The sequence below is a fragment of the Cupressus sempervirens genome, chromosome 4 (genome assembly GCF_028749045.1).
Source record: "Cupressus sempervirens isolate cs-2001-9-10 chromosome 4, ASM2874904v1, whole genome shotgun sequence".
Classification (NCBI taxonomy): Eukaryota; Viridiplantae; Streptophyta; class Pinopsida; order Cupressales; family Cupressaceae; genus Cupressus; species Cupressus sempervirens.
Window position 1 is genome coordinate 156,656,850 of NC_143121.1, and position 13,749 is coordinate 156,670,598.

General features: G+C 32.0%; 1 protein-coding gene across 1 annotated transcript in view; it reads right to left on the reverse strand.

Moving 5' to 3' along the window:
* Positions 1 to 723: 723 nt before the first annotated feature.
* LOC149560449 (uncharacterized) overlaps positions 724 to 13,749 on the reverse strand; it is a 103,065-nt gene continuing 90,039 nt past the window's right edge. The window contains exon 4 of the mRNA XM_089827614.1: positions 724 to 852. Coding sequence (XP_089683740.1) covers positions 724 to 852 — 129 coding nt within the window. The remainder of the gene's footprint in view (positions 853 to 13,749) is intronic.

A 13,749-nucleotide genomic window follows, 5' to 3' on the forward strand; every position in this document is an offset into this window, starting at 1 on the left:
TATGTCTATGTGAACACAAGAAACTTGTCATTCCAATACATGAAATCTGAAAGAAGGTTGTTGTATCTGACTAGAATCTTTCTATCCAAATCTTTGGTCAAATTGTGAGATAAAGTACAATTGATGTATAGTACCTTTCCAACTTGTTGACATCTTCAGAGTTCCTTGATACAAGTATCAAGACTCAACAAATCATTTTGAATATTCTGACAAACAGTGCTAAAAAGATTAGTATCATGTGAAATTTGAGCCTTAGACTCAGCAACATTCAACAAATTTGTAAATTCATCATCAAATAATTTTACAATTGGTTGAGCTCTTTGTTCAGGGTCTGCTTCAGTGTGTTTGGTTGTGAGGGTGCTATGTAATATGTCAATCACCTCCATTAATGCTCTTTGTAAAATTTTGACCCTTTTTTCCTTCTCAAATAATTGTGTCAAGGATGAAATCAAGTTAGATTGATTATCATCATCACCTGTAAGATTAGCAAGAGATATAGGAAATGATGAGCTAGATGCTTTCACCTCATCTTCCTTTAGTTTCTTCCCTATTGCCTTCTTTGATTTTCTCTCTTCTTCTTCCTTCTCTTCTCTTTCTTTCTTTTCTCTTTCTTCCTTTTCTTTTTCTTTCTTTTCTCTTTCCAACTTTTTCTCTTTTTCTTCTTTTCTCTTTTTATCTTCTATCTACTTCTTTTCCTCTTTAATCAATTTTAGCTTGGCTTCTTCAATCTTCTTCTAGCTGTCTTTTCTCTTTCTCAATCAGTCTCAACTGATCTTGAATATCTTCAGAAATGGGCTCAAGATGATTGAATGGATCTTCATCAATGTTAATAGTAACATTTGTCTGACCAAACTGCATAGCATCACCACTTACTGATACATCTAAAGTTTTCTCTACAATTGAAGGTTCTACCTTTAACTCACTCATCATTTGATTGATGGCTACTGTAGTTTCACTTCTTATAACATCTTTTTCTCCTCCCATGAATAAAAATGGCCTCATCTTACTTCACAAGTAAGGTGCTAGTTTCTTCACCAATTTCTTGATTTCATCTTCATCATCTATCTTGCACATAATTCTTAGCATTAACTTCCAAAGTTCCATGTCTTCTTCATTAATTGGTCCCTTCTTAGCTACAAGTTTGTCATAGACCTTTTGATTCATCATGCCTTTAATACTCTCAAGTTTCAAGTTATTAAGAATCATACATCTTGTAGTAGAGCTATCAATTAATTCTTTCTCCATATCATTGTACAAATCATAAAACTGATTCATCTGCACAAGGTTCCCTTCATTAATAATGGATGTGTTAATCTTCTCTATCTTTGGTTTCTGTTAAGAATATTAGTAGTAAGTGTATTGAAACATCTATGATCAGAAGTTAGTAATTGATATATATATATATATATATATATATATATATATATATATATATATATATATATATATATATATATATATATATATATATATATATATATATATATATATATATATATATATATATATATATATATATATATATATATATATATATATATATATATATATATATATATATATATATATATATATATATATATATATTCTCATTCTTAATATAATAGTTGCTATGAAAAGACACTAATGTGTATATCTATTTGGGACATAATCATGTAGGAGCATAACCTTACTTGGTTGTGTTTCAATAGGTATATATATTAGTCTCATTTGTATCTATAGATCATATAAATTAAAGTGGCATATAGATCTTAGATCAAAACAAATATTATTGCATTAAGAACATATATAATTGAGAAGTCAAGCACTCATTAAGGAATATAGAAGTCTGCTAAATCATTAAATCAGACTAAAATATAATTGATATGTTTCCACCAACTATGATCCACTAAAATTTACATGGTATCAGAGCCAGGTTGGTAGAGAGACTATCATTTTAATTTTATAATTAAAAGAGACAATATGTCAAATAATGTAAAAGTAGAGGATAGACTTGAAGGAGCAGTGAATTTCTTTTCTTGGAAATTTCAAATTACTACAATTCTTGAAGAATTAGAACTCAATTTTTTTATCGAGTCAAATATTTCAATTCTTGAAGATGAGGTAGAAAAGGCTCCTTGGAAAAGACAAAATAATAAAGCCAGGAAAATAATTGTGGATTCCATAAAATATCATATCCTTCCATCTATATCAGACCTTAAGAAAGCATATGAAGTATTCAAAATAATTAAGGATATGTTTGAAATCAACAACTCAAGTAGACTGATTACACTGAAAATCAACTAATGAATACTAAAATGAGTAAAGGGGAAACAATCTCATCATATTTTGGGAAGATTTCTAAAATTAAAAATCATCTAAATGCTTTTGGAAGCAAAATAAAAGATCAAGAACTATCAACAATATCCCTTAGAGGATTGCCATTATCATGGGAAGCATTCATTCAAGTAATCAGCAGACCTACTATACCTCTTTTTGATCAACTAAAGAATTATTTCATATCAAAAGAATCAAGGCTAATTTCTTGAGGGATCATCTCAAATCAAGAGGAAGAAAATCAAGCTCTTTTTTTAGTTTCAAATTACAAAGGAAAAAAGAGGAAATTTAAAGGAAAGAATTATGACAAAAAGAAAGAAAATCAAAATTACAAAAGAAAATATTTTTCTAAAGTTAAATGTTATAAATGTGAGAAACTTGGGCATACTTTTAGAAATTGTTCGAAAAGCGAAAACATCTTAGCATCTTTAGCTATAACAAAGAAAGATGAAAATCTATTATACTATTCCACATTATCAAGTGAGATAAACTCTAATGAAAATGTGTGGATAATAGATAGTGGTGCTTCCTATCATATAATAGGATTAAGAGAAAAATTTGAAACCCTTGAAAGTTACATCTCTAAAGGAGCCATCATTGGAGATAATTTCACCCATCCAGTTAGAGGAATTTGGACCTATTCTATACAACTAAGGACTGGAGTTATAGTAAAATTAAAGGATGTTCTATTTGTACTAGGTATAAGAAAAGAAAAATCTAATTTCAATTTCTATACTAGTTGATGAAGGATTCCAAGCCACTTTAAATGAAGACAAAGTTTTGTATTGGCCTAAAAACTAAAATCTAAAAAATGCCAACACCATAGGAACTAGAGATGGGATCTTATATAAACTATGCAATATCCAAAAGAAAGCTCTTAATCTTGAAGTAACAAACTCCAAATAAAATATGGCATAGAAGAGTTGGACATATTGGATTTAGTTCACTTCCAAATGTAGAGAAAATCACCTTTGGAACATTGAGTCTAAGCTCAAAACACATTAGTGTCTATAAAGGATGTGCTCTAGGAAAGAACATTAAAAAACCTTTTCCTCCTAGTGAACACAAGTATAAATCAGTTCTAGAACTAGCTCACTCTGATTTATGTGGACCCATGCTAACACTCTCTCTAGGAGGTTACTCTTACTACATCATATTCATTGATGATTACTCGAGGAAAACTTGGATTTACTTTCTAAAAGTTAAAGAATCTAATGAGGTTCTGTCAAATTTAAAGAATTCAAAGAACTTGTGGAAAATCAAACGTCAAAGAAAATCAAAACTCTAAGATCTAACAATGGGGGAGAATATACTTCTAAAAATTTCAAAGCTTTTTGTACTTCTATTGAGATTAAGAGGGAGTGTATAATACCATATAATCCTCAATAAAATGGGGGTGGCAGAAAGAAAAAATAGAACTATTGTTGAATCTGAAAAAGCCATGATTCATGATCAAAACTTGCATTTTTCATTCTGAGCATAAGCCACCAATACTATTGTATACATTCAGAACAGATGTCCCCACTCTATACTAGAAAACATAACGCCTGAAGAAGTCTTTACAAGGAATAAACTTGACTTAAGTCACCTTAGAATTTTTGGTTGCCCTATTTATATTCACATACCTAAAGAAAGAATTACTAAGTTAGATCCTTCTAGAAAGAAAGGGATATTTGTTGGGTATAGTGGAAACTCAAAAGGTTATAGAGTTTATGTTCTTGGACAAAGATCAGTTGAAGTAAGCAAAGATGTCATATTCGAGGAAAACTCCACATTAAAACTAGCCACAAATATAGAAGATGAGCCCATTACAGACTTAGATGAAAATCCTTTAACTAAAATTCAAAGGGAGAAAACATCAAAAGGAAATGAACCATCTATAGATACAGAAGATAGAGATACCTCCAATATCAAGAAAAGGCCCTTATGGGCAAGAAAAATGATTGAAGAAAATAATGTTGAACCAAATGAAATTACCAGGGAAAGCAACAAAACCAAAAATAAATCTTGTTATACTACCTTAGTAATTGAGCTTACAAAATTTAAACCAACAACTATTGACGAAGCCATTCCTTGTAAAGCATAGAAAGATGCTATGACTAAAGAATATTAGTTGATACTATAAATTGATGTCATAAATGAAGAAATATATATTGAACAACCTAAAGGTTTTTTTATTAAAAAAATAAGAATCTATATGTGTGTAAACTCAAGAAAGCTCTTTATGGTCTTAAACAATCACCTCGAGTTTGGTTTGAAAGAAAAATAACTACCTCATCAAATTAGGATACTCTAAGAATGAAGTTGATCCTAATATATATTTAAAAATCTCTAAAGATGATTTGTTAATACTTGTGTTATATGTTGATGATCTATTGATAATAGGAAATGATCATCTAATTGAAAGATGTAAACAAGATCTTATAGTTGAATTTGAAATGAAGGGTCTAGGTCTACTACATTATTTCTTGGGCCTAGAAGTATGTCAAAATAAAAATCATATCTTTCTAAATCAAGGTAAATACACTCAAGACATCTTGACTAGTTTTGGAATGATGGATAGCAAACCACTTGCAAGTCCAATGGAAACTAATCTACACAAACTAAAAGAAGATGCAGTGCATTCAGAATCTATTGATCTCACACTCTACAAATAGATTATTGGGTCTCTCATGTATTTGGTAAATACTAGGCTTGATATATGCTATGCCACAAATGTATTAAGTAACTTTATGTGTGAACCCAAGGAGATACATTTAATGGTAACAAAACACATCTTGAAATATCTACGTGGCACTATTGGTCTTGGACTAACATATAGAAATGTTGAGATCAAACTTGAAGGCTATACTGATTTTGATTGGGCTGGATGCTCCTTAAACTATAAGAGTACAACTGGATGTTGTTTTAGTCTTGGATCAATAATGATATCATGGTTTAGTAGAAAATAGCCTACAGTTGCTTTGAGCTCTACCAAAGCTGAATACATGGTAGCCTCCATGGGAGCACATGAAGAAATATGGTTATGAAAGCTATTATTTGGATTATTTGGAAGGAAATTAGATCCCATAGTGATCCATTGTGATAACCAAAGCTGAATCAAACCCTCTATTAATCTAGTGTTCCACAATCGATCAAAGCACATCAAAACTCTATACCACTATATTAGGGACATGGTTAATAGAAATATGATCAAGTTGATCTATATAAGCAGTGATGAAAAAAATGATGATATTTTTACCAAGCCTCTTGAAAGAGGGAAAATAGAGTACTTCAGAGTTAAACTTGGTATGAAAAATTTTTAATTGTAATTTGTATATATATATATTCTCATTCTTAATATAATAGTTGTTACAAAAAGACACTAATGTGTATATCTATTTGGGAAATAATCATGTAGGGTCATAACCTTACTTGGTTGTGTTTCAATAGGTATATATGTTAGTCTCATTAGTATCTATAGATCATATCAATCAAAGTGGCATATAGATCTCATATCAGAAGAAATATTACTGCATTAAGAACATATATATAATTGAGAAGTCAAGCACTCAATAAGAAATATAAAAGGCTACTAAATCATTAAATCAGACTGAAATATAATTGATATGTCTCCACCAACTAAGATCCATTAAAATTTACTATTTCTAGGGTTGCCTTGTTTTATCTACTGACTGCTTGGAAATGATGACTTTCTCTATTTGGTTTTCTTCTTGTTCCTCTTCTTATTCTTCTTCTTCATCACTGGAGTCTTTGATTGTTAACAATGTCTTCTTTCTTTTCTCTGGTATAGTAGCTTGTTGCTTGACTCTTTTAGACTTATGAGTCTCTACTAACCTTTCAGACTTCCTCTTAGGTTCACCTAGTTTCTTGGCTAATACAACAACATATGGAATGCTTTGTTCTATAGGAGTTTCTACAATAAATACATTGGATGCTTGGATAACTAATAGAGGTGTCACATACATTATACCTTGTTCACCAATTTTTTCAGTCCAGAGATTGTTTGTCTAACTGCTTGAGGTTCTTCTAACATACCAGCCTCAAATAGTGCTTTCTTCATTACAAATGTAATCTTCTTATGAGATGCCTTTCTTAATGATGCCTGGTAGGCTTATCTCCTCATACATTCCAAATCTATTCGGTGCTTGATCTATATTAGATTTTAACATTAAGTCAATATAACTAATAGCTATATCATCTCTCAATTCATAACCTAGGGGCTCAAGAAATGTTTCCCAAGGTTCTACTACTTCAATATACGTTAGGTTAGTATTCACCATAAAACATATATCATTCTTAAATCTATCAATGATTGCAGGGGCTATTCTAAATCTTTGTTTCATCTCATTATGAAATATCCTTATAATCAAATTTTTGTTGTCTAAGATTTCCTCTGTAGGATGTCTTCTGCACATGTCTATTATCTTGTCCATAGTGCATCTTTCATTACTCATAATATTAGTAACTAATAAAAATGAAAATATCTTAAGTACATGAAAGAAAATATTATTAATCAAAGACTGGAATCTAAATACACCATTCTTAGTTCTCTTAATTTTCTCCAAATTCTCAAGAAGTTATACTCTTAGAATCTCACTTAAATTCACTTGTTCTTTCTCAACACACATCTTATAAGTTGCATAGATAAAACTTGCTAACAACTCATCACTCTTAGAAATTTCAAAAATAGTATATGTAATGATTCTGCTCAAGAATATTACATCATGTTGTTTGCTAGTGCTGATCACCATTGCTTTACCATTGTAAACTGCCTTAGTGTAACTTTCAACCTTTTTCTTAACTAGTTTCTCACCAATGGGTATACTTCCTTGTTTGCTAAGACTAGTGACTTCATGAATAAGGTCGATAGAGATGTCGACTACATTGCCTCCCATCCAAATATTTCCATTATGAATTCTACTCAATATGATTTGAGTGCATTCTTCTATATCAAGTTCGTAGTAAAATGACATCTAACAAAGTCTAAGTCTTTCAGATGCTCATATCCAGGCTTAATAGTCATATCATGATTCAAAACAATTTTTATATCTTTTTTCATAAACTCACTTCCAATGGTTTCAAACTTACTACACAGGTAACTTCCTACATCTTCTGAGAACACTATGTTATTCGGAGTATTTGATAAAGCTAAATTAGGATTTTTCTCTAGGAACTTCATAGGGAAAACCTCTAATTTGGGTCTCTCAACATTTTCAACATTCAAAAATAACTAACATATCCATGATTTCACCAAATAAAAATTTATTGAAGAATTTATGTGTGGAGAAAAATAAAATACCTTTTTTAGAGTAGGGCTTTTCTCGAAATCACTTTTGCCAAATTGCTTCTGGGTACTCTAAGCTTTTGAGATGATCATAATGTAGAATTAATCAAGTTTATACTCTATTTATTCATCTAGAACATGCATTAATTGTGTACTTTTCTAAATTGAAAGAGTTGCTTATTTTGCTTTGAAATCAAATATTTGTTCAAGATCAACTATTCGATCTTTGAATGCTATCCGAGGTTCACCATAGCTTCCTTTCATCATGAAAATGCTCCACAAAACTTTGCTTCATGAAATTTACTGTAGAAACATAGATTTCATCTTTTGTCATAGATTAAACTTTCTTTATTATAAAAATAACTCTTATTTCCTTCATAACTTGTTTCAATAAGCTCCAAATTACAAGCAAGATTAACTACAATCCAAACTCATCAAGATACATCTTCTCTCAACCTAGCTACTCATAGCTCAATCTCTAAATGAAGTTTCCAATTCTAGTGTTGTGAACAAGCTTAATTCAACTTGGTGTTACAAATGCCTCATTAAGTTCTTCTCAAAGTTCACTAACTACATTAGTTTGTTCTTCATTGTCTTTCTTAGTTTTGAAGTTACTTTCATGATTCCTTCTATCATTTTTGAAGTTCCTCCCATTGTTGCTTCTATTTCCAAAGTTTCTTCCATGATTCATTCTATCATTTCCAAAGTTCCTTCCATTATTGCTTTTGTTCATTCTATAGTACTTTGTTGTATGTCCAAAGTTGTTACATAACTGACATATTGGGGTTCTTCTAGGATTCTATTGATCAATAGGTGCTTGACAATTATGGGCTATGTGTCCAAAGTTTTTATGCTTATAACACACAATCTACTTCCTTTCTTCATAAGGTCTACTTGTTCTTGATATTCTTTCATTAGATCTTCTTCTATCTGTAGGGTTAGTGTTACAAGACATTCTACTATTTCTTCTATCATTATCATATTTAGGTTTCCTACAATCGATTGCATTATGACCAATACCATGACAATTATGATAGTAATATTTTGTAATGTGATTAAATGATTTACTTGTACAATCTCTTTTCACATGACCTATTTCATTACATGAAAAAAATTTAACTCTAAATTAATACTTGGTTTCCTTAGGAGATTCCACTTGCTTAGATTCATCAAATTTCTTAGTTTCTTTCTCTTGTCCAACTTCTTTGGATTTATCAAAAGATTGACTAGATTCAATCTTATCATCAGATTTATCTTTCTCTTTTGGATCTAATTTACTTTCAAGTTTCTTTGCAAATATGTTAAATAGATAACCAAGACCAATCTTATCATAGGGAGGTCTTTGTATTGACATTGATTCATCAAAATTCTCTCTACTATTGTAAAGCTTTTCAATCTATTGTTTGCACTGAGTTAGTTCACCTTTCACAATAGTTGTGTACTCATGAAGTTCTTCATGATCTTCTTTCAATGTTTTAAATTCAGATGTCTTCTTCGCTAGACTCGCTCTAAGATCTGAATTTTCAGTCTTCAAATCAGATTCAATTTTTCTAGGATCATTCTTTAAACTCAACTTTAAATTGGTAACCTTCAATTCATGCTTTAAGATCTTGTACTTTATTTTCAATTTTGAATATTCATCATAACCAATAGATTTAGTAGATTCAAGCTTGGATTTGAGATGTTCAATCTTGTCTTTCAATTGTCCAATGTATACTTCGGAGTCTTTAGTAAGGAGATCAATTTTTTCAAGTGCCTCTTCAAAGTTCTTCATCGAATTGTTCCATATCCATAGGGATCTTACTCAAGCTATTAAGTCTCTTCTCAGTAACTGTACTATGATACCAATTGTTAGAAATAGGGAATACTAAGAGGGGGGGTGTGAATTAGTTGTACACTCAAAAGTGTCCCACTCTAAACCTTTCTATCCAAATGATTTCATAAGTTTGGAATGCTTGGATATCGGCTTAGAGCTCCCTATCCACGGAGTGCAAAAGAGTGTATTTCAAGTTCAAGGGCTCTCAGCTAAGCCTTAGGAATACTCTTCTTTCTAATAAACCATGCAATGGGAGGTTCCAAAGACAAGATGCAAGAATGCAAATGTCTCAAGGAGTTCCTCAAGAATGCAATGCAAGTATGGAAACTAAGCTAAGATGAGAATGCAAAATGCAGCTATGCTAAAACATGTATGAGAGTGTTACAATGAAAATATTAAGCTATGTGAGATAGATTATTGCAAAATAGAAGCTAAACTAACATACAACATGAATCTAAGCTAAAATTCTATGGTATGAGAGAATGTAGACAAGAAATAGAAGTTCTCCACAAAGCTCCAAAGAAACCTGTTAGAAAACCTACAGCATAACAATACTCAAAAGATGGATGCTTTGAGGGGGAAAGCTCTCTCCCTTTTAAAGTCATACGGATGGTAGAGATCAAGATGAAGATGGTGGATGATAAATGGTGGAATTTGAAAAGAGGAGTGATCCATGTGCACACACAAGTCAACCAATAGAATATAAGTTGACTTGTCATATAAGACAAAAGTCACAAAGCCTTTTCTTTTAATTGCAAAATAGAAAAGGGACTTTATGTGTCCACTTTAAGTGGGTTAGAAGAATGGGGTCTTTTATTTAATTAAAAGGGGACATGTTCTTTTAATCAAATAATGAATTTAGGATAGCATAGTCAAACTATAGGTTATAATCAAATTGATTGATTATTAGCAATATGCTCTAGGTGAATAATTTAATTAATTTAGCCAAAATGCTAAGAAGGGAGCTAATAGTCTAGATGACCATTTTTAGGTGATTACATTTTCTCCTCTTTGACTAATGTGTGATCGATCTGGGAACACATTATGTGAAAGAAAATAGAAGCCAAGTAGGCAAAAATAGATATAGATATCTGATTCCAAAGAACGAAATGCAGAAAGTGATAGTGAGTCCTAAATGTAAAGCCTGATAGTAGTAGTAGTAAACACTAGGAAAAGATGATGTCAAAATTCAAGAAGAATGCTAACACTTAGCAAAGTAGATAGATCAAGAACAAGTGAGAAGATAAAAAAAATGCTCCTAAGAAATAGATAGTTGTAGCAATCAGTGATAGAGTATTTCTACCCCCTCGGGATCAAAATTGAAAAGAGGTAAAGGGATGCAAAAATCGGCTAGACATGAGAAAATTAGAATATAGCAATGTCCAAGATGATAGATAGATGATTAGAACCCAAGAATGACTAGAAGAAATTGATAAAATGCCCCAATTTGACTAGAGTAGACCTTGGAGGATATAGCATAAAAATTAGGTCAAAACGAGTAGAAAGGTGATTTTAGACATGAAACGGTGAATTGAAGTAGATATGAAGTATGGAAATGATGAAGACATGAAGAAATGGTGATGCCCTAGTGATGATTCAGAGATTAGACCTCAAAAGGTCAACTAACTGCTCAGAAGAAAATAGAATTTCAAAAGACAATTTTGACCATCAAGATGAACTCAGAGTTTGATTTTGATCCTGAAAATGAATCCAGGACATAAAAATTATTTAAGAGGTCAAAACTTTATATATTGTGATGATAAGATAGAAAAGAGATGAAGCGAAAGATTAAGAAGGTGAAAAGACATGAACAAGAAGAAAGTAAAGAAATATATGAAAGGAGTTAGCTGATATGTCTACGAAAAGATGAAGAGAGAGCTCTCCCCATATGCAAGAATGCAAGACTAAGCTAGAAAATAAACCTAAAATGCAAGCTAATATGCAAAGTGGTTTACCAAAAAGAAATGTAAAACATTTAGATTCTTAATTTCATCATTGAGCATTTATCAAGGACTTCATGAGATCATATAATTATCACTAGCATAACTATGAGAATATGAATATGATCAATATCAGATAGGTATGTGGAAATCCAATCTAAGCATCAAAGACATGTAAGTCAAGATAACTATGTGATTAGATTCCTTAAGTTTGATTTAGCAAGATTACACCTATATCAAGGCAAAAGCGTCAGGATAACCCCCAAGTGCGATCTTATAAAATAGTCAAGGATGATTCATTTATAAGTCAAAGTGTCAAATAGGATAAGCATGATTACTTAAAACACTATAGACAAATGAAGTATACCCACAAGCAAAAATCAAGAAAGCATGTCCCATGCCCCCACTCTTCTAGTCAATGACATCCTTGAAAGACTATTAGGGAGGGAACACATAGTAAAGATATTGTCATAGACAACACATAATGTAGATAAAGATCAGCATAGCTTAGTTGTTTAAGTGTTTAAAGTGCGTGTGTGTAAGTCGCTTGGCCATTTCTTCAAGAATTGATTTTGATAGTGAGAAATATCGTGACATCAAATACCATAGGTAAACTATCTAAAAAGTGTTGAAAAAAACTTGATGTCAAGGTGAGGGAAGTGTTGAGAAACACTATTTTGTGAGTTGTCAAAGAAACCCTAATGCACAAGAATACCTCAATAGGCAAAGCAACTGTGCCCTCAAGACAAGGACAAGAAACAATTCCAAGCTAGGAAATGTGTAGCAAAGGAGGTGATTGAGATTGATAGACATAGGTGCAAGGGTTTTAAGTAGTGCCTATTTCTAGGATTTCACCACTTGACAGATTTTTTTAGGACTTTTTTCAATTTTTTTGTATTTTTAAATTTATTTATTTTTTTGGTGATACATCAAAGTGCCTATTGCTAGGTCCTCACTAAGATGATCTTTTTTCAAGACATTTTTTGATTTTTAGTATTTTTTCATAATCATAAATATATACAAGATAGCTGAACAACAAGCCTCTAAGCATAGAACTTCTTCAAATGTAGGATGTTGATAGGCTCTGCAAGTTCTTCACCCTCTGAAGTAGATAACTGATAAGCACCAGACCCAAATACTACTGTGATAATGTACGAGCCTAACCAATTAGGTTCAAACTTTCCTTTTTGTTCTCGATGTTGCTGATTATTGGGATTTTCTCTAAGCACAAGTTCACCAACTTGAAATTCATGAGGGTGAACCTTCTTGTTTTATTGGGTAGACATGCACTTCTGATAAGCACTCATGTGATCAAAAGCTACTTTGCGGCATTCAAAAAGAGTTTCAAGTTCTTGTACTCACATAGCTCTATGGTCTTCATCAATTGTTAACCCATGCAAGGAGACGCACAAGGAAGGTATCTCAACTTCTAATGGGAGAACAACCTCAGAGCCATAGACTAGAGAAAAGGGCATAGACCCTATACGAGTACGAATAGAGGTTCTATAGGCCCAAAGTGCTGGATTTATTTGCAAGTGCCAATCTTTCCTAGACTTGTGAACTGTGCAGTGTAGGATTTTCAATAGTGTTTTATTAGAAGCCTCAGCTTGGCCATTCCCTTGGGGATAGTAAATAGAGGACCAGTGTTGCTTAATTCAAAACTTTTTGCACAACTTCTTTAAGTCCTTATTCTTGAATTTCCCTCCATTATCTGTAACAATAGAGGACGGGATACCATATTGAAAAATGATGTGATTCAGTATAAACAGGGAAACATGTTTTCCTATAGCAGCAGATAATGGTACAGCTTCAACTCATTTAGTGAAATACTTTGTTGCTGTAATGATGAATTTATGACTGTTGGATGAGCTTGGATGAATCTTTCCTACCAATTCAAATGCCCATTATTGAAATGGCCAATATGTCACAGAAGGGATTAACTCTTGCTTGGGAGCATGTATCAAGTTGCATAGTGCACAGCATCAGCTTGCATGGTGGGTCAGTATTAACCTATCCTAAGTAGTTTTTAGGCAAGTACAAGGCCATTAGAATGTACCCCACAAATTCCATCATGGACTTGGGCAAGTGCCTTCTCAGACTCTTCTAGCTCTAAACACCTAAGAAACGTTCTATCTAGACCCTTCCTATACAAGTCACCAGAGACCAAAGTGTAATGTGAAGCATTACGAAGGAGTTGCCATTTTTGGTTGTGCGTGAGGGTTTCAGGTATAACTTGATCATGTAGGTAGGAGAAGATATCCATGTAGCAGGAGCAATCATGACCCACAATAGTGCAAATCACCTGGTTATCTAAGGAATCATAGGAAGGGTGATGTAGTTCTTCCACTAGGAACTCAAATCGTGATTCATGTTCTTGTAGTTGGAGGATA